The 19,842-nt window shown below is 40.6% G+C and overlaps 1 protein-coding gene across 3 annotated transcripts in view; it reads right to left on the reverse strand.

The window, feature by feature from the left end:
- Window positions 1-19,842, reverse strand: part of mbd1a (methyl-CpG binding domain protein 1a) — an 87,145-nt gene that overhangs the window by 57,097 nt on the left and 10,206 nt on the right. For 2 of the 3 annotated variants that reach the window (XM_060932438.1, XM_060932440.1), the window contains exons 2-3: window positions 1,360-1,749; window positions 986-1,111 (exon numbers count right to left, since the gene is read on the reverse strand). In XM_060932438.1, coding sequence (XP_060788421.1) covers window positions 986-1,111; window positions 1,360-1,616 — 383 coding nt within the window. In that variant the 5' untranslated portion in view covers window positions 1,617-1,749. The remainder of the gene's footprint in view (window positions 1-985; window positions 1,112-1,359; window positions 1,750-19,842) is intronic. The other variant, XM_060932439.1, reaches the window with a different exon arrangement.

Raw genomic sequence — 19,842 nt, forward strand, 5'->3', positions numbered from 1 at the left:
CTTCCTCCCAGAGATCAGTGTTTTAGAGGGTTAATCTTAATCATTTGAACAGTTCAACAGATTTGCTCATCACATTTTGGATGCCTCAAATGGCGCGCACACAACGCACCAGGCGCGCGCACACAACGCACCAGGCGCGCGCACACAACGCACCAGGCGCGCGCACACAACGCACCAGGCGCGCGCGCACACACAACGCACCAGGCACACACACACAACGCATTACATGTGCCTCAGTTGTTTGACCTTTTCTTCGATCAACTTTTCAATGAACGCCTCTCGCCGATTGCCATCTACCGCCTTTAGCCAGTCTTTAAAATCTGGTTCCTCCAGCCAGAGGTCTGAAAATTTGCATTTCCCCATTGTTTAATTCTCGTGCAGATGTCGCCAGTCGGGTCAACAGATAGATTCGACTAGAGCCGTATAAACAAAGTCAGTCTCGTACTAAACAATCTCTGGTATAAATTTACACTGGATTCGACCGTTATTGGAATTCAATGCGCATGCGCCACCAACTCCTCACTGCGGTCCTCCTCGATACATAAAAATAAATTCGCCCAAATGTAGTAATTTATGGATATTATGGCATGCAGGTTAATTAAACGAATTAGAAAACACATAGGCCCAGTTGGATGGGGGTCAAAAAAAATTACTACCACGTCAGATTACGTTTACTACCTTTTACTACTTTTTACTGGCCATAATTTAGCCTATTTTAATTAACTACCTTTTAAAACCCCGCGGGAACCCTGTCTTCATGTGAAATTTGGTGGTGATTGGTTGAAAACTGAGAAATAGCGTCTGAAAAACGTTAGGATGATAATAATAAGAAGAAGAAGAAGTAAAAAGATCCTGAGTGAGAGTAACAATTTGTGCCAGCGCTGATTAGTGCAAATTAAATATGAGAAAACGGTATCATACAGTTTCTATGATAAGCATACTGTCTTTAGGCTAACAGACCTAGATTGAACAGGTAACACTCTACCTCAGGTAATATGTAGCAGTTTTGCCCGCACGCCAAAAGATCACTTTTCGTTTCCAGCCATTTCCCAGTTCAGGACAATCCACCCAGGCACTGCTCGATGACACTGACGGCCTCCCTCGCTTCCGCCTGTCACAAATAAAGGGCGGTAGCTGACATTATACTGTGCATGACCTTTAGCGTGTACTCAGCTTGCATATCTGTACTTCACTTTTGATGATTTGAGAGACAGAGAGAGAGAGAGAGAGAAAAAAAAAAGTTAATGCGATATTTAAAAACAAAGAAGCCATTTCAGGATCATTAACGTATTGAAGATGTGTAATATACTATACTTTTATATATTTAAAAATATATATATGTGTAAAAAAAGGACGTACGAAGCATTATTGCCCCTTCTCCGTCTTCGCTCGGTGCTCCTGTCAATCTCCACGCCTTCATCACCGTCGTCTTCACAGTCCTCCAAAGGCTCCAGCCAATCCGGAGGCGGCTCCGTCTCCTCTTCGCCTGGATCCATGACCGTCGCGACAGATGTCTCGTCCATCCCGATCGGAAGCGTGTAGTTTATCGAAGCGGATCCTGTCTCATCCTGCCCTTTCTCGGACTGTTCCCTCAACTCTTCCGTCACACCTTCCATTAATCTCACACTCTCACGCCAACGGATCCCCAGCTCCTAGCAGGAAGACTGAATGCCAGCTGGAGTCACATCCTTTTACCTTGTGATGGCTTCAGACCGTAAGATACGGAGATGCAGGCTGCATTTTGAACTGCTGGAGGGGAAAAAAAAAATGAAGCAGTTTAATACATCTATTTTTATCAACTCTGTTCAAACCACAACATTATTCTAGTTGACATGACAGACCTTGAAATGATAAATTAATGCTCTTTTACCAGAATGATGTTTAATTATTAACTAAACTGCCAAGTTCACTGGATCTCTGCTAGTCATTTGAGGCCTCTTTTCCTCCTCTCTATTGATGTAGTAGAAACTGCATAACTGCTGCCATATTTTTTTTTTTAGCCCGGATTTTATTTATTTTTTTGACGACAAAATGACATAGATGGAAGGAAGTGTGTCCTAAAAACCCTTCAACCTATTAAAAAACTACATTCCCAATATCACTAGAATTGTTAATCACATGCAAAGCAAGCCTAATTAATAGCTAGGCCTAGCATTCACACCTAGGCTAGAAAGAGAGCAGCAGCAGCAATAAATAAAATGAAAGCCCTCATTCTAAAGAGGTCCTTTTTGCACGGCCTGAGGCTAGCACAACACGCTCGACTGCAATGTGACGGAGAATATTTAGAGAAGCGAGAGGGAGGAGGGGAAAATAAAAGAAAAAAAAAAAAACACGAGCGGTTGCCACGGCAACGGTATCCCAGTGAGCCCGAGCAGAGACGTGCAGTGAGGCCAATAAAAGCGGCCGACATCTCGATATCTGCAACGCAACACAGCGCAGCGCCATTACTATGGCAAGCGTACAAAGCCAGCCATGACAAACACACACCACATGCCCAGGGTTTATTACTGCAATCTGTTCAATACAGATTATAGATTAGACAAGATTATAAAAATATTCCTCCTGCTAGGAGGAAACAATTAGCCTTGTTCACATCCAACTCTAGCCTAATCAGGAGATGATTAAGGACACAGATTTCAGAATCACCCAATGAGGAGTCATGGACAAAATTAGCATCATGACATCGACTGTATCTATCTGAGAGAGTGTGACTGAGACCGTATTGCCCCAAATACGTGCATTAAGCCTAAATAACCACCAAAAAGGCCAAATTTAAAAATATTCCAGCAGACACTAGTTAAAGGAGAACTGAAGGCAAATTTTTTAATCATCAAAATTCTATTTCTCTCATTTTATTAAATATCGGAATGCACTTTTGATCGCTATTTTGGCCCTGCTATAGCAAGTTATGAGTGTTTGAAATATGCTCTGTAATATATATCAGTCCATATGTCAAAGCGATGGCCGTAAACGAGATTCGTTGAGACCTGTGCGAGACATCGTAGGACGGAAGTAAAACGTACAGCGGAAATCAAAGCGACCGACATCTGCCAACGTTGTCAAAAGATACGCGCACTCTCTTTCGAATGCTGACGTAATCAAGCCGGAAGTTTTGTTTGTTTTGATAGTAAATCAGGAAAGTCTGAAAAAAGTAGGCAGTAACCGTCATTTAAACTCGTTTTTGTGCAATATTTCGTTTGGAAAACAGTTTTCAAAATGGCGGCACTGACACCTGGCTGACACTTGACGTTTCGAAGTCTCACACAAGCCTCGTGAAGATCGCGCGGATAAGCGACGCCTGCCGTGGACCAAACGAACTAAATTCAACATGGCTAAAAACCGAATAGGCCGATAAGTCTAATATTTAATTGCAATTAGTTCCCAATATGAGTCACGATATAAGGTTACTAAAACCAAAATGTAATTGAATAACACGTTAAGAAATAAAGCAAGTTTAAAAATGATTTCAGTTCTCCTTTAAGAATCCACTTATAGAGATGAACAGCTGATTATCCAATGTATAACATTCACACACTACAAGCTATTGACTCTTTATTCCTGCAACCTAAATTACATTCACAATGCCAATTAAAATAACAAATGCCTGTCTTGGAAGTAAACAGCATTTCCAACTTTCAACTACAACTTTAATCTGTATTAATAACGTTACTACAATTCGATTCATAATGAGACCTGCTGGAAGTTTAATCTAATAACTGACACATAACTGGCAGGAAGACATGTTTAATTTCGCAGAACAGAGTCTTCAGCTACATCTCCTTCACACCATTATATCTGCCACACTGTGTAATTAATAACACCATTTATACATATGGATAAAATAAAATACTCCAGATCAGCACATCAGCTACCGAGTTCCAGATTCTGGTCTAATTTTTTTAGGAAAAATACAGCTAATGTATATTTTTTCTATCCACATTCACTGGATATGAGCAATCACGCACTCTGATTGGCTACTCTACTACTAGGATATCAGCTCATATCATACAGGTCAACCTTTGGTCAAACAAACCTGTGTAACCAACCTCCAAAACCCTTATTTCCCTTCTAAAATAATTTACCCAAAATTAACAATGATGTATCCCAGTTACTTTTTATTCAATATTAATAAACAAACCTTCAGAATAAATACAAAACTCCAATGTTTGACAAAAACACAAAAAGTGTCACTTTAAAGGCGTCACGCAGTGGCGATAAAAGTCGCATTATTCTGCACCAGAATGCTTTCGAGATTCGAAATAAATTGACCGTCGATTTTTCAAAAGCTTCCCGTGGTTGTAATCGGTCCTTATTTGGTCATGCCCATCACTTGAAATTTCCCGCGTTCGCAGCGCCCCCTCTCGGTCAATGGAACAGCTGCGTGACGTCATACCAGTAACCACTCGGTGCAGTTGCAATGGCGGACACACCAGAAAATAGGAGCGATGCTGAGGAAATTAGCTTTGATTTTACCGATACAGAAGAAGAAAATGGCCCACAAGTAGAGATTTTGACAGCTGAATGTCCTGGTGGTATCCAGCCTTACAGATTTGAACCTGAGCGCTCATCTTCAGAAGAAAATGAGGACAGTTCTGACGACGACAGAAACGAAGACGAGAATGAAGAAGACCGGCGACTTGAAGACTTGTTTTGGTTGGTTTCTCTGACGAAATCACTACTTGTGTGTATTTTTAAAGACCATTTTCACTTGAATTAGAATGCTGTGTGATTAATCTATGATTATGTGTAATACTGATAGCTGTAGGGGGTGAAAGTATAGCTAGAAAGATTGAATTCTAGCAACTTGATAGCTTGCGATCTCGCGAAATGCAGTGGGCCTTCTGATACAGTAGACCCCTTGATATTCCAGTTTTCATCATTTTCCTTTTATTGCGGTTGATTTTAACTTGATATTCAGTATGTTATAGGCTGGGAGTATTGAGCTTTGTATTGTATTGTTTAGTAAACGTACAATCGTCAGTAATAAGTGATAATTATTAGTTAAAGGCAGCTCTGTGGCATAAATCTTTCAATTAATCTTCTGTCATCCATTTGCTAAAATTATGTGCCACATATGTTATCAAGACAACACTTCATGTGACAAAGAAAGATATGACAAATACATAAATGTATGAAAATCATTTTGTACAATTAATGATTGATACATAGAAACACTTAAAACATGTGTTTTTAAAAAAATATTTTTTTTCTATCAATACCTAGCCATGACCTTGAAATCAGATCCATTGATAACAGTCACAAATAGTGTTCAGTGTTCGTTGTTACAGCCAAACACAATACACCGATTAGGCATTTTGTATCACAGAATATTAATACATCATTTCATAGTGTTTTGAGTGTTCAAAACTATCCACAAACTGAATAAATCCACAAAATCCGCAATGGAAACAACTCTGGTAAACGCACGCTATAGAGAAAACATGGCGACAGGCCAGCATCACCCAAGGGAGGTTACTGGTATGACGTCACACATAAGTTGACCTAGTTAACGGCTGGCTGCCTAAATTTGGCTGTGCGCGTCAACTTTAAATGCTTGTAGCGGGCGCATCGTGACACTGAGATCGCGGGAAACCGAGGGGCTTGAATAACCCACCAAACCCGACATTTTGACACATGATATAGCCTGATTGCTGAAATTACCGCACGACGCCTTTAATGACATAATGTGAGAAACTTAACGGAGAACTGAAAGCAAATTTTTTATTATCGAATTTCTCTCATTTTATTAAATATCGGAATGCATTTTTGATCGCTATTTTGTCGCTGCTATAGCAAGTTATGAGTGTTTGAAATATGCTCTGTAATATATCAGTCCATATGTCAAAGCGATGGCCGTAAACGAGATTCGTTGAGACCTGTGCGAGACATCGTAGGACGGAAGTAAAACGTACAGCGGAAATCAAAGCGACCGACATCTGCCAACGTTGTCAAAAGACATGCGCGCCCTCTTTCGAATGCTGACGTAATCAAGCCGGAAGTTTTGTTTGTTTTGATAGCGATCAAGAAAGTTTGAAAAAAAAGTAGGCAGTAATCGTCATTTAAACTCGTTTTTGTGCAATATTTCGTTTGGAAAACAGTTTTCAAAATGGCGGCACTGACACCTAGCTGACACTTGACGTTTCGAAGTCTCGCACAAGTCTCGTGAAGATCGCGCGGATAAGCGACGCCTGCCGTGGACCGAATGAACTAAATTCAACATGGCTAAAAACCGAATAGGCCGATAAGTATAATATTTAATAGGGATGTCCCGATCAGGTTTTTTTGCCCTCCGATCCGATACCGATCATTTGATTTTGAGTATCTGCCGATACCGAGTCCCGATCCGATACTTCTTATAATCCATAAAAAATAAAGACGAGGAAAGAAACGGATCCAGGATGTTCCTCATTTTTTATTTAACACCTTATTTTAACATCCAACAACTCCGTTAGCAAACAGAGCACTTACGTGAGGCAGTTTGAACAATAAATAACAAATTAAAAAAAATAACCTTAAAATACCTGGCAGGAATGTAAACGAATAAAAAAAATAAAGTGCCACAGTGCCGGTAATTTGCTTTTAAGAACGCATCTCACAGTGGTGTACAGTAATTTCAATTAAGGAAATGAACATTTTTCTTGATGAAAACAAGCATTTCTACCCTTTCAGGTTTGAGCCCGTTTCTTTTGTCATCCAACGAAAAAAAAAATGATCTCATGCTTTGCTTTCCGCTTCGAACTGCTTCCGTGTTCAACTTTGCCGGCAACAGGCAGCCAATAACCAATAGCGTCTCCGCTACAAAGTGATGTCATGCCGCACGCGTTGATGTTGCTGTGTTGAGACAAGAGGTCTGGTCCCACTCTGTGCCAACGCATAGCTATTGATGTGTTAAAAATGAGAATATATTATATATATCCGATCCCTGATCGGGAGGCAATGCCCGATTCCGATCGAGTCTGAAACCATGTGATCGGGCCCGATTTCCGATCACGTGATCGGATCGGGACATCCCTAATATTTAATTGCAATTAGTTGCCTATACGAGTCACGATATAAGGTTACTAAAACCGAAAACGTAATTTAACACGTTAATTAAGAAATAAAGCAAGTTTAAAAATGACTTCAGTTCTCCTTTAACCCGAATGATGATTATTAAAACGCGATCTGAGCTCATTTCGATTCAGAATCAAGTAAGAAATATACCTTGCTTCTTTACAGTATCGAACTGTATTTGACACCAATTCGCTCTCAAATGTACAGTTCCAGACATGCATACATCGTTATACATTCGCTACTTCCGTAAAAACGATAAACTAGTGCCAGTGTTTGGTTGCACGGCAAGTGTAACAATTTAACCTTAAATTGGAATCCAGTCTATGAAATCTTCGCGCGAAGCTTGCTGCGCGACTTGACACTCGAACCAACAAGCGTTTCCAGGCAAAACAAATCTCGCCCGGTAGCACTTATGATGAATATGACGAAAGACATCGCAAAAAAAATAGGTTACCTGTGGGTCCATGTGACTACTGCTTATAAATAAAATAGTTTTCTGATCGCATGTCCATACAGTAAATACAGCATATATATTTACTTTATGAGGCAGTAGCCACAGAAATAAAGCATAATCCAAAAATGAACAACTTAAAAAATATATATCAGAGAAGTAAAATATACCAAGTGTCTGTACTTCATATTATTCTACTCTTACTGCTTAAAGTTTTCGAAACTGAAACCCCCGAACCGAGGCTGACATACACACGCTGTCGCCATGACCCAAACTCTTATTTCCCAGAAATGGCCCGGCGCTAGAGCTCAGTGGAACGCACGTTCCCTCTGTAATAAGCATAAACATGTCTGAAAGCAATTTCTTTCGTCTAGTCAGTTTATTACAAATGGTGAACCGAATTGTATACACTCACCGGCCATTTTAATCGGAACACGTGCATGCACATCGCACGATTGTTACACTCTTACAGCATGATGATGTAGTGGGTAGCACCTCTATATGAGGCACTAGACACAACAAAAACGATTTTGACCTTTTTTGGTGACCTTGACCGGATGACCCTCAAAATGTTGGAGGTTCTATTTGAGACTAACATCCATCTATCCTGAAAGTTTCATGAAGATTGATCCAGCCGTTTTCCCGTAATATTAACAAAAAAAAAGCAAAGAAACCCGACCGAAAACAATACCTCGCCCCCTGGTGGACTCCATCCTGGGCGGGGTAATTAAGACCGACACTAATCCTATCGCTCATGTCAACGAAGCAGGAAGTTGTATAATCGATGTTTATCAGAGTCCAGCATTCACACACGTGGTATAAATTGCTCACAATTTTTTATTTTCTGAATAAACAAATTGTTTGACATTTGGTGAGAAATTCCCGAAAAGATCAACATATACGGCTGTATTGAGGTATTTCACTCACGTGACCAAGTCATGTGAGGCTGCCATTTTGGACGTCACGGCTCGAATCAGTTTGAATGCGAGGAAGGCGACAAACGAAAAACATAAAAGAAAAAGGAGCGAGATGCAGAAAACACCTTCACTATCCAGTGATGTAGGGCATTTACAGGGCGAGCAGAGGGAGAGGTATTTGCAAAAATTGAGGTTAGCAGGCTTATGCCGCTTTTCCACTACAAACGCGGCTGAGCCGAGCCGTGCCGTGCCGAGTCGAGCTGAGCGGGGCTGTTGGAGTTGCATTTCGACTACAACCGCGCTGAACCGTGCTGGCTGGAAGTGGGTGGACACATTGGGTGGAGTTAGCGAAAGTGGGTGGACGTCATGTGATGCCGTTAAGCAGCGCAAACAGTGACATCAGTGACAGTGGCGGAACAAGTCAGAGCCGGGCCGGGGGCGGGGCAAATGACCGGGCCCTTTATTAAAGCTTATCATAACATCATTTTAGGCTATAAAATGTCCGCAACTGCAGTGTTTACCAATTTCAACACTACCGGGTGCAACTATGTTATTTAGTACATCAAGTCCTTCAAACGAACATGTAACTCAGAAACAAAAAACATTAGGATACTGTACATGGCTCATAATAAAACATCAATAGCCTATACTGCGCACATTATTTGAAGGGCATACGAATGAGCGCTCAGAGGTTGCAACGGTGACAGGAAGAGTCAGAAATAAAAGGAGGGCGGTGCAAACCTTACTGAATGCACTGTGTTTACCAATTTCAACACTACGGGGTGCAACTATGTTATTTTGTACATTAAGTCCTTCAAACGAACATGTAACTCAGAAACAAAAAAAAACATTAGGCGACATACTGTACATGGCTCATAATAAAACATCAATAGCCTACTGCGCGCATTATTTGAAGGGCATACAACGAGCCTTGCGCTCCGCGAACTCGTGCACGATGCTCTGTATGTCACTGATTCAGTGAGCTTTTAAGCGGTAGTCTCACGACCCGAATAGTAAACAATAAACATGGAGGACATAGAGTCGTTAGTGTTGCTGGTCTCGGTGCTGTGGCTTGTTGTCACCGACAACGCGGACAGATACTGGCAAGAGCGTATAGATGAGGCGAGGCGCATAAGGCTTCAGAAATTCTCGTAATTCGTAATTATTCTTCTTCCGGGTTTGCGGTGTTTACAGATCCCAGCGCGCTCGCGGGGCGTGTGTGGGCATGTGAGGACACTCCTCCTCACCAATCAGTGCACAGGGGAGTGTCTGCTCACGCCCCCAACCTCAGTCGGCACGGTTTGGCTCGCTTCAGCCCCACTCCAAAACGGTGCGAGTTTTAGGGGCTAAGCAGGGCTGAAACGAGCTGAGTCGTGCTGGTTTTTGGTAGTCGAAACGCGAGCCGTGTCGGGCTGAAGTGAGCTGAAGCGAGCTGAAGTGAGCTGAAAAAGGGTAGTGGAAAAGGGCCATTAGAGAACGACGTTTACCTGCTTCCACCAGGATTGTTCACTGACGTACGGAAGTACACGAAGCCCTCGTCTTTACCTGACTTCGGCCCACATGATCTGTATACCTATGTCGTTAAAAACCCATCGCCATACACAGGTATTGATCTGAAAGCGTATAAGAGTTTGGATGCCTACAAATATTTTGTGTCAGGCTGGGTAACATGCCTACATCAGCGGGTCATCCCTGGAGCCGGTGGTCGCCATCTGATTACAGCTAAGGTTTGTTCACATTTTCATTTACTTTCGGTCCTCAGGATAAACAAAATGTTATTAAATGTCATTGAAATAACTTCGTAGTCTGTTGAGACATGGCCCGTTATAAATTTGCTGTTACCAGGCAATGACTAAGAACTGTATTATTAGGGTCGGTGTAGTTGTAGCAGTGTATTAGCAACTAGCTGTTAGCACTAGCTAATGTCAACAACATAGTAGCTGGTATGTTACTGTAGCAATATTTACGTTCAGTCATTTGGATGACTGTTAAAACCTTTCAGTCTCAAGTTTTTCCTTTACTGGATTTACTAGTTTACTGAGCCATCGCGCGCTCGCCGGCCAAGCCGGGAGCCAGCGCGCGCTCGCCGGCCAAGCCGGGAGTAAACTAGTAAATCCAGTAAAGGAAAAACTTGAGACTGAAAGGTTTTAACAGTCATCCAAATGACTGAACGTAAATATTGCTACAGTAACATACCAGCTACTGTTGTTGACATTAGCTAGCTTGCCATCCAAAATGGTGGACACCGGGGCGTCACGTGACCCTGTGACGTCAGGTGAAATACCTCAATAGGTTCATTTTTGTTGAAAATCCGTATGAATTACAGCAAAACCGTATAACCTGACACGCATGTCATACACCGTGAGTAGAGGAAAACAAAATGGCGGAGCGTGTTGCTGAACGAATCGAGGACAAAATAAAAACTACTTGAAAAAAAAGAAACAAAATATGGAATAAAAGTATTTGATGGTAAGAACATTTTTTTTTTTCAAAAATTATCATCGCATTTTTCACAAATTGCTCCTGTCATTTCGCCAGTTTGTTTACATTCTAAGTGGAAATTATTTTGTCAGACATTTTGTATGAAGTTTTTATTTATCGAATTTGCAAAAAACAACAAAATGCTCAGTTTCTCAAAATCCAGTGAACGTGGATAGAATAAAACAGTTATTCCACTCAATCTTGTCGTACAAGGCTTATAGCTATTGGCTCATGTACAACTCGATTTCGTGGAATAACATTATTATTCACCAAATATCAACACTGGATTATACATTTAATGCTGCGTATGCTGAGTCACTTTATATTTCCATTAATACTTTATTGTATTTTGTGTATTGCATTCTTCTTGTACTTATTTTGCTCTATTTTTAAATCATACATGTCGGTGTTGCTTGTATTTTGCGTATTCTGGACATCATTTGCTTAGCAATTCCCCCCAGTGTCACCATAAGCAGTTCGATGTACATTTGATCTAAAACAAAAGGCCATTCAATATGCCCCATCTTTGTTGTATAAAAATAAGGACTGCATAATATTATCAGTCGGAAACCTGTGACATTACAGTATTATTGGGCTTTACAGTCGCGAGAACACAGCAGGCTACAACAAGCAAAGCAATACAGTACGCATATTGTGCTGGCCAATCTTCCAGTTCCTGATCAGTTTCTGTGGAGGTTTTTACACATCTAAAGGAGAACTGAAGGTAAATTTATCATCAAAATTCTACTTCTCTCATTTTATTAAATATAGGAATGCATTTTTGATCGCTATTTTGTCACTGCTATAACAAGTTACGAGTGTTTGAAATGCGCTCTGTAATACATCAGTCCGTATGTCAAAGCGATGGCCGTAAACGAGATTCGTTGAGACCTGTGCGAGACATCGTAGGACGGAAGTAAAACGTACAGCGGAAATCAAAGCGACCGACATCTGCCAACGTTGACAAAAGCCGCGCGCACCCTCTTTTGAATGCTGACGTAATCAAGCCGGAAGTTTTGTTTGTTTTGATAGCAAATCAGGAAAGTTTGAAAAAAGTAGGCAGTAATCGTCATTTAAACTCGTTTTTGTGCAATATTTCTTTTGGAAAACGGTTTTCAAAATGGCGGCACTGACACCTAGCTGACACTTGACGTTTCGAAGTCTCGCACAAGTCTCGTGAAGATCGCGCGGATAAGCGACGCCTGCCGTGGACCAAACGAACTAAATTCAACATGGATAAAAACCGAATAGGCCGATAAGTATAATATTTAAATCGCAATTAGTTGCCAATACAAGTCACGATACAAGGTTACTAAAACCGAAAACGTAATTGAATAACACGTTAATTAAGAAATAAAGCAAGTTTAAAAATGACTTCAGCTCTCCTTTAACAAGCACAAAACACGAATTTTTAAGGTCATGATTAACGGTGTAACAATTCAACGATTTGGATTGACAAATCGATTTAAAAGGCAACGACTGAAATTAATCAATCATCAATCCATTATTGTTGAAAAACGATTAATATTTTTAAACTAGTATAAATATGCAGGTGATTATAGAAAATCGTGCGATGATTGGTCGAGAAATAGTCTGAATTCCTTGACCATCGCCTCGAGCAACACGTCAAAATGGCGGCCGATCGCTTTGTCGTTGTAAGTGAGGAAGAATTACAAATAATGAAAGAAAGTGCTGTTTCTAGAAGCACTAAAGATGCTACGAAGTTTGGTCTAAAACTATTCAAAGGTAAGGTGGAATTGTGATTTATTTTATCGATTTCAAAACAAAAGCATTTTATGTGACTCGGCGTAGATAAGTAACAAGTCTGAGCCACGCCTTTATAACATTTGCATGCCGCTTTTGAAGTTTGAAACAAACGATTTTTTTTAAATACGATTTCTTTAATTTTTTTAATAAATCACCTGTTTACTTATACTGAAACAATTATCTGCCTCAGGCTCAGTGAATATCAATGAATAATAACCTCGACTTCGCTTCGGTTATTATTTAAATAAGATTGGCTGGCCTTGAGCGGTGTATCAGATATATTCCATTCAGCTAGCATGATACTGAACGAGTCAAAGACGAGTAGCTGAATGGAATATATCTGATATACCACGAAAAAAAAGCCAGCCAATAATATTAATTATTATTATTCATACACATTCCTTTCAGGTGTTCAACGCGTCTTTCTCTTTCAAAATTCTCTCAAAATCTTCCGTATTTAACGAAGCAAACCTGGCGGCCATGTTCATTTACAAATCGTCCCAGTCGCTCACTAGCGTGGAAGTTTTACGTCTCCGACATGTGAAGTCATGTTGTCGTAAACCATATTCAATGCTCATTCTCCATTGGTGATGCAATACACATACACTACCGTTCAAAAGTTTGGGGTCACTTTGAAATGTCCTTATTTTTGAAAGAAAAGCACTGTTCTTTTCAATGAAGATCACTTTAAACTAGTCAGAAATCCACTCTATACATTGCTAATGTGGTAAATGACTATTCTAGCTGCAAATGTCTGGTTTTTGGTGCAATATCTCCATAGGTGTATAGAGGCCCATTTCCAGCAACTCTCACTCCAGTGTTCTAATGGTACAATGTGTTTGCTCATTGCCTCAGAAGGCTAATGGATGATTAGAAAACCCTTGTACAATCATGTTAGCACAGCTGAAAACAGTTGAGCTCTTTAGAGAAGCTATAAAACTGACCTTCCTTTGAGCAGATTGAGTTTCTGGAGCATCACATTTGTGGGGTCGATTAAATGCTCAAAATGGCCAGAAAAATGTCTCGACTATATTTTCTATTCATTTTAAAATTTATGGTGGTAAATAAAAGTGTGACTTTTCATGGAAAACACAAAATTGTCTGGGTGACCCCAAACTTTTGAACGGTAGTGTAGGATAAGCGATATACTCACAATATTGCATGCTTTCAAACTGAATGAATGAAACCTGCTGGAAGGGAATAGAACATGTTTTTATTCCATGGAAAAAGTGTCCTGTATGTATAATAATCATTTCACCTTCTGCGAATAATCGTTAAGTATAAACTGGCTTGCAGGGTGATTTACTCATTAATCCGAAACTTTTAAAATAGTTTTCTCTATACCATTATCATTCAAGAATTCATCCCGATCCTGAATAAAGTTGGTCACATCGATCAGAGGCCATGGAATCAAATCATAAGATCATTTCATAACAGATAGAATGGCATTACCGAATATCAAAACGTTTCCTTATGAAATGAAATCGTATCATGATAATAATCATAATAATCACAATCATAAACCGAATATTTATCTTTAAGAAAATGGGTTTTGACTATAGAGCATTAAATGCTGCAATTACAATATATTGTATAGCTGTGGCACTGCGATATGGACTGCAATTTTATATTTGGTCTGTAGAATGCTGAATTAAATAAATAAATAACCCTGCCTCATTTATGTAACAGACAGAACAACAGCACAGCAGCAGTTACTTCCTGTAAGTTTTGTCCCAAGCTGTGCACTTTCCCCACCGCTAGAAAGTCCAAATATCAAACTAGATGACCTCTGAACTCTACAGCAAACAAGAGCATTACATGTTATCACTGCATGCTTATAACACACAATCTTCAACAAGCCAATGAAACTGGTTTCCACTTTTGGTAAATTCATAATACAGCTTTCCCGGCACATAAACACAACCTGAACTCAAAAGAGATTTTTTTTTTTTACACTCTTAGTTTGTGTTACAAGTCATTTCACAGATGATTCCTAACTGAATATGGCATCATGTACACGTCGATGTAGATCATTAACATCATGTAGATTCAATCCAGTCCAATCTCAATGGTTAACCCTAGCGTCAGGTTATGTCATCATCAAAATACTCTGAATATAAAATGTTGCAGAAATGCTACTTTCTGTTGTTTTCTTTCAACATCACAAAAAAACGTGACGCTCTTTCCACTCCAATAAAATTCGGTTTCTTTAGTAACAGCTCATTCACAGTAGCCTGGGCCCGCCCATCCTAAGTGTGACGCAACACAAGGGCCTGTTGCGAGCTTAGTCTGGCCAGGCAAGCTATCTACAGCTCTTCCAAGCTCCCGAAAAATCGGGAACCAATCAACTTTGAGCATCTCCAACGGCCCTGGGTAGAGGCGTGTTCAAGGCACTGACGTAGTAGAACTGCGACCGGAAGCCATAGATTGTTTACAGAATCTATGCCAGAAGCGCTTCATTCACGCTTCCGCATCTCTTACGCATATGGCCCTTTTCCACTACCCTTTTTCAGCTCACTTCAGCTCGCTTCAGCTCACTTCAGCCCGACACGGCTCGCATTTCGACTACCAAAAACCAGCACGACTCGGCTCGCTTCAGCCCTGCTTAGCCCCTAAAACTCGCACCGTTTTGGAGTAGGGCTGAAGCGAGCCAAAGCGAGCCGAGTGAGGTTGGGGGCGTGAGCAGACACTCCCCTGTGCACTGATTGGTGAGGAGGAGTGTCCTCACATGCCCACACACGCCCCGCGAGCGCGCTGGGATCTGTAAACACCGCAAACCCGGAAGGAGAAGAATTACAAATTACGAGAATTTCTGAAGCCTTATGCGCCTCGCCTCATCTATACGCTCTTGCCAGTATCTGTCCGCGTTGTCGGTGACAACAAGCCACAGCACCAAGACCAGCAACACTAACGACTTCATGTCCTCCATGTTTATTGTTTACTATCCGGGTCGTGAGACTACCGCTTAAAAGATCACTGATGTCACTGTTTGCGCTGCTTAACGACATCACCTGACGTCCACCCACTTTCGCTAACTCCACCCAATGTGTCCACCCACTTCCAGCCAGCACGGTTCAGCGCGGTTGTAGTCGAAATGCAACTCCAACAGCCCCACTCAGCCCGACTCAGCCGCGTTTGTAGTGGAAAAGCGGCAATAGATGCTGTATTGAAAGCATTCAACGGGAAGTTCTCATTGAAAACGGAGCAAAGCGCAGCCCTGGAGGTATTTATTGAAAGGAAGGACGTTTTCGCCTTGCTCCCGACCGGCTTCGGTAAGATTTTAATCTACCGGTTAGCCCCGTCGCGTCGCATACGTCAGAGGAAAGAGTGATGTGATTGGTTTAAGCTTCGTCACAGCCTTTTCTGGCTTCGACCAGTAGCAAACTGAGGCATTTCAGGGAGGCGGGTCAACCACGGGCTCTGGGAAACGGTTGGGCTTAATATCTTGGCCAGACCAATAGCTCGGAGAGCTTTGAAGTCGCGTTACCCAGACTACATTCACAGGGACTTGAGCGACAAATCCAAACGCCTAAATTACAATCTAGCGTCACATTATTTCATCCAAAACAAGTCACTCGGAAAAATATATTGTTTTAGAAACAAACTGCTTTTCATTTCTGAGATTTTTTTTTTTAAATACGTCATGAAAATATCTTACGCTTTTTTCAGAATTTTTTTCGTTTCTATAGTAACAGCTCGTTCACGGGGACCTGTGTCGGAATGATGCTCATAATATAAGATTAATAAACGACGGATTAAAATAAAGAATTTCAGAATCCCGACAAACCCAAACTGAAAACCAATGTCTAGGGTTATGTTGTTTCATCCTAGAAATTTGATGCTACAGACACAAAATGCTTTTTAAATGTTCCATAAATACAACATTTAAATAATATTGGCTGGTGTTGAGTGGTACTCGTCTTCGACTCGTTCAGCATCATGCTAGCTGAATGGAATATATCTGATATACCATGAAAAAAAGCCAGCTAATAATAATAATAATAATAATCATAATAATATTATCATTATACATACACATTCCTTTCGGGTGTTCGACGTGTCTTTCTCTTTCCAAATTCTCTCAAAATCTTCTCTATTTAACGAAGCAAACCTGGCAGCCATGTTTGTTTACAAATTGTCCCAGTCGCTCACTAGTGCGGAAGTTTTAGTACATCTCCAACGTGTGATGTCATGTTAGCTTGACAACCATGCAATATCGTAAACCCTATTCAACGCTCATTCTCCATTGGGTAGACTGACGTACTACACGTAGGATAAGCAATATGCTAACATTATTGCATGCTATCAAACCAAATGAACGAAACCCGCTAGAAGGGAATAGAATACATGTTTTCATTCCACTGAAAAGTGTCCTGTATGTATAATCATCAAAAATACTATTCAGAAATATTACTCGTATCTGTTTTATTATAGCTGCAAAATAAATTCATTTAGCATCATGTAGTTGTTTTACAAAATAACCACAAGTTATTCGAATATGCAAATGTATGCATATTAACTAATTAAATGCATTTTGCATTCTTTTTCACGGCATATAATATCCATTTTACATGCCTTATATTTATTTATTTAAGAATAGATCAATGATGCACTATTGTCATACCATAACAGATATCCTTATCTTTAGAACAACAACAACTTTATTTATCACATGTACACTTAAAGGAGATATGCAGAACCATGGCCTCATTTTCGTTTATAAATGCCTTGAGACCTCAAGAATGGCACAAGAGTAGTTTTAAGCGTTAACAATAAATCTAATATAGTAATTTTTACGATTAAAGTGATTCATATAGGTAGCGGTCTGAGTGAACGACCTTGACGTCCGTAACGTCACAGCAGGAAGTCTATCGGTCTCATCGCCATTTCCGCTATACTAAAACACAGAGCTGACTGCGACTCCGATCCTCCATTTTGAGCTAATTTATCGCCATGCCACGTACATGTGTTGCTGGCGGGTGCAGCAACACGACAGAAGGTGGATTTATGTTGCATTCATAGCCCAAGAATGTTCAAACTGCAAAGATTTGGATGCGTTTTGCGAGAAGTTCACGGGCACATTGGGCGGCTATGAAGTGGTCTCTCCTCTGCTCTGCACATTTTACTGAAGACTCGTACGAGACCTCTGATCTGTTGAGGAGCGTTGGCCACAAGCCCATATTGAAAGAGGGTGCAGTATCAACAATTAAATAAAACTACAAGAAAAGGAAAGTATTTATTTTATTTATTTTTTTAAAAAGGAAAGCAAGTTCAGTTGCACCAGTTCTCCCGGAGCATGAGCCAAGGGTTGTTGCTAAAACCCGGGATGGAACAGGATATGGCATATTATCGCTCGGGCAGTGACCTCCCCACGGTTGTTGCTAAAACCGGTGACGTCCTGTTCCGTCCTGTCCTGGGTTTTAGTAATTGCCTGAGCTGAGCAGTAATGGCGGAGTACCCCATATGGACAAAATGGAGAATGAGTGGAGCAGCCGTCTAATTTCTCCGCTGGATATTGCTGCCATCTCACCCTTACATGGAAGAAGCGAATGAATGGAGAACTGAACGAACAACTGAAAGTCAGATTGTTTCAAAACAATCGGCCACAAGATTGGCCTTCAAGAAACGAGAACACAGACGGGTAAGCTCCGACTCGCATTTGGACCACGTTGTTTACCTGCATTTAGATTAATACATGTAACTTGTATAGTGTGTTTAAGTTACCGATATAAGATTATTTAATTTGCTTCAGAATGTGATTGTCTCAGTTCATCTGATTATTTAATTAGCATTTTACGTTTTATCAGTGAAAATGCATGCATGTACATGTATGTTGCATAAGTTATAACACCCATCCTGTTTTAGAGTCAACCCACAATCAATTAAGTCAAATCAGTCTTAGCTGAGCAAGTAGGTAATGGTATTTCTTACTTTCACCATAAGTTTTTATTGACATGACTTTGGTCTATAGCTGTCAAAGGCCTCGGCCTTAAAACCGGTTACCGCAGTAACGTCACGCACTCAGGGCTGGCTGGCTCAGCGGGGCAGCTCGAATGCCAATTTTGCGGTCGATTTTAACTCTCAAAAATATATTTTTTATTCCCATTTATGCAGCATACAAGAGTCAAGGATGGAGATACTATCCACTCAGAAATTTATTTAAAAATAAAGGTTCTGCGCATATCCTTGAAGCACAGTGAAATTCCTCACTGCATTTAACCCATCTTAAAGCTAGACTGCCTTTCAACTGTAGGTCATAAAAAGAATTTTCCCCGACACCCAATTATTTTTGTTTAGTGGACCGAAAGCTACCGAATTCAAATCACAGACTTCCAATTTTATTAGTTTTTTAAAAATCGAACAATTAATGACTTTAGGGCCATGTGGCCTTAAAATTCTCTGCTATTTTTTCCTGCTTCACCATGACCCAATTCAAGATACTACGTCATGCATGACGTGGTGGGCTTTCCCTGTTCGCGCAAGGCATTGTGGGATACAAATTTGAAAAAGGAGAGAAAAATGGAGGACGTGAGTGTGCGAATAAAACGTGAAAGACCGACTACAGTAACAGAAAGTGAGAAGAAAAGACGTTATGTTATATACGAAGGAAAGGAAACGCAGGACCAAACTAATAAATATCGGCGGTCAGCGAGCACCTCGGTGCGATCAGCTGTTCGTTTAGCGACACAATGATGGAACTGCCAGTGCACGCTCAAAGGGAAACCTGTAGATGGCAATAACGCAACACTGGATGCCAGCTGCCGTAAAACCCAAAAGAAGGTGGTAAACCTGCGCATGCGCGCGCGCGCACACACACACAGTCTTCCTCTGTCTGCTCAATGCAAGAGATTTCATGCACATTATTTGCTTTAATCCCCTCAAATTAAATAACTTCCCAGCCACAGAACAGAATGGCTGGATATTTTGTGAGATATTACAGAAATAAATACACTACCGTTCAAAAGTTTGGGGTCACTCAGACAATTTTGTGTTTTCCATGAAAAGTCACACTTTTATTTACCACCATAAGTTGTAAAATGAATAGAAAATATAGGTCAAGACATTTTTCTGGCCATTTTGAGCATTTAATCGACCCCACAAATGTGATGCTCCAGAAACTCAATCTGCTCAAAGGAAGGTCAGTTTTATAGCTTCTCTAAAGAGCTCAACTGT

Source organism: Neoarius graeffei, chromosome 10 (assembly GCF_027579695.1).
Source record: "Neoarius graeffei isolate fNeoGra1 chromosome 10, fNeoGra1.pri, whole genome shotgun sequence".
NCBI classification, from domain to species: domain Eukaryota; kingdom Metazoa; phylum Chordata; class Actinopteri; order Siluriformes; family Ariidae; genus Neoarius; species Neoarius graeffei.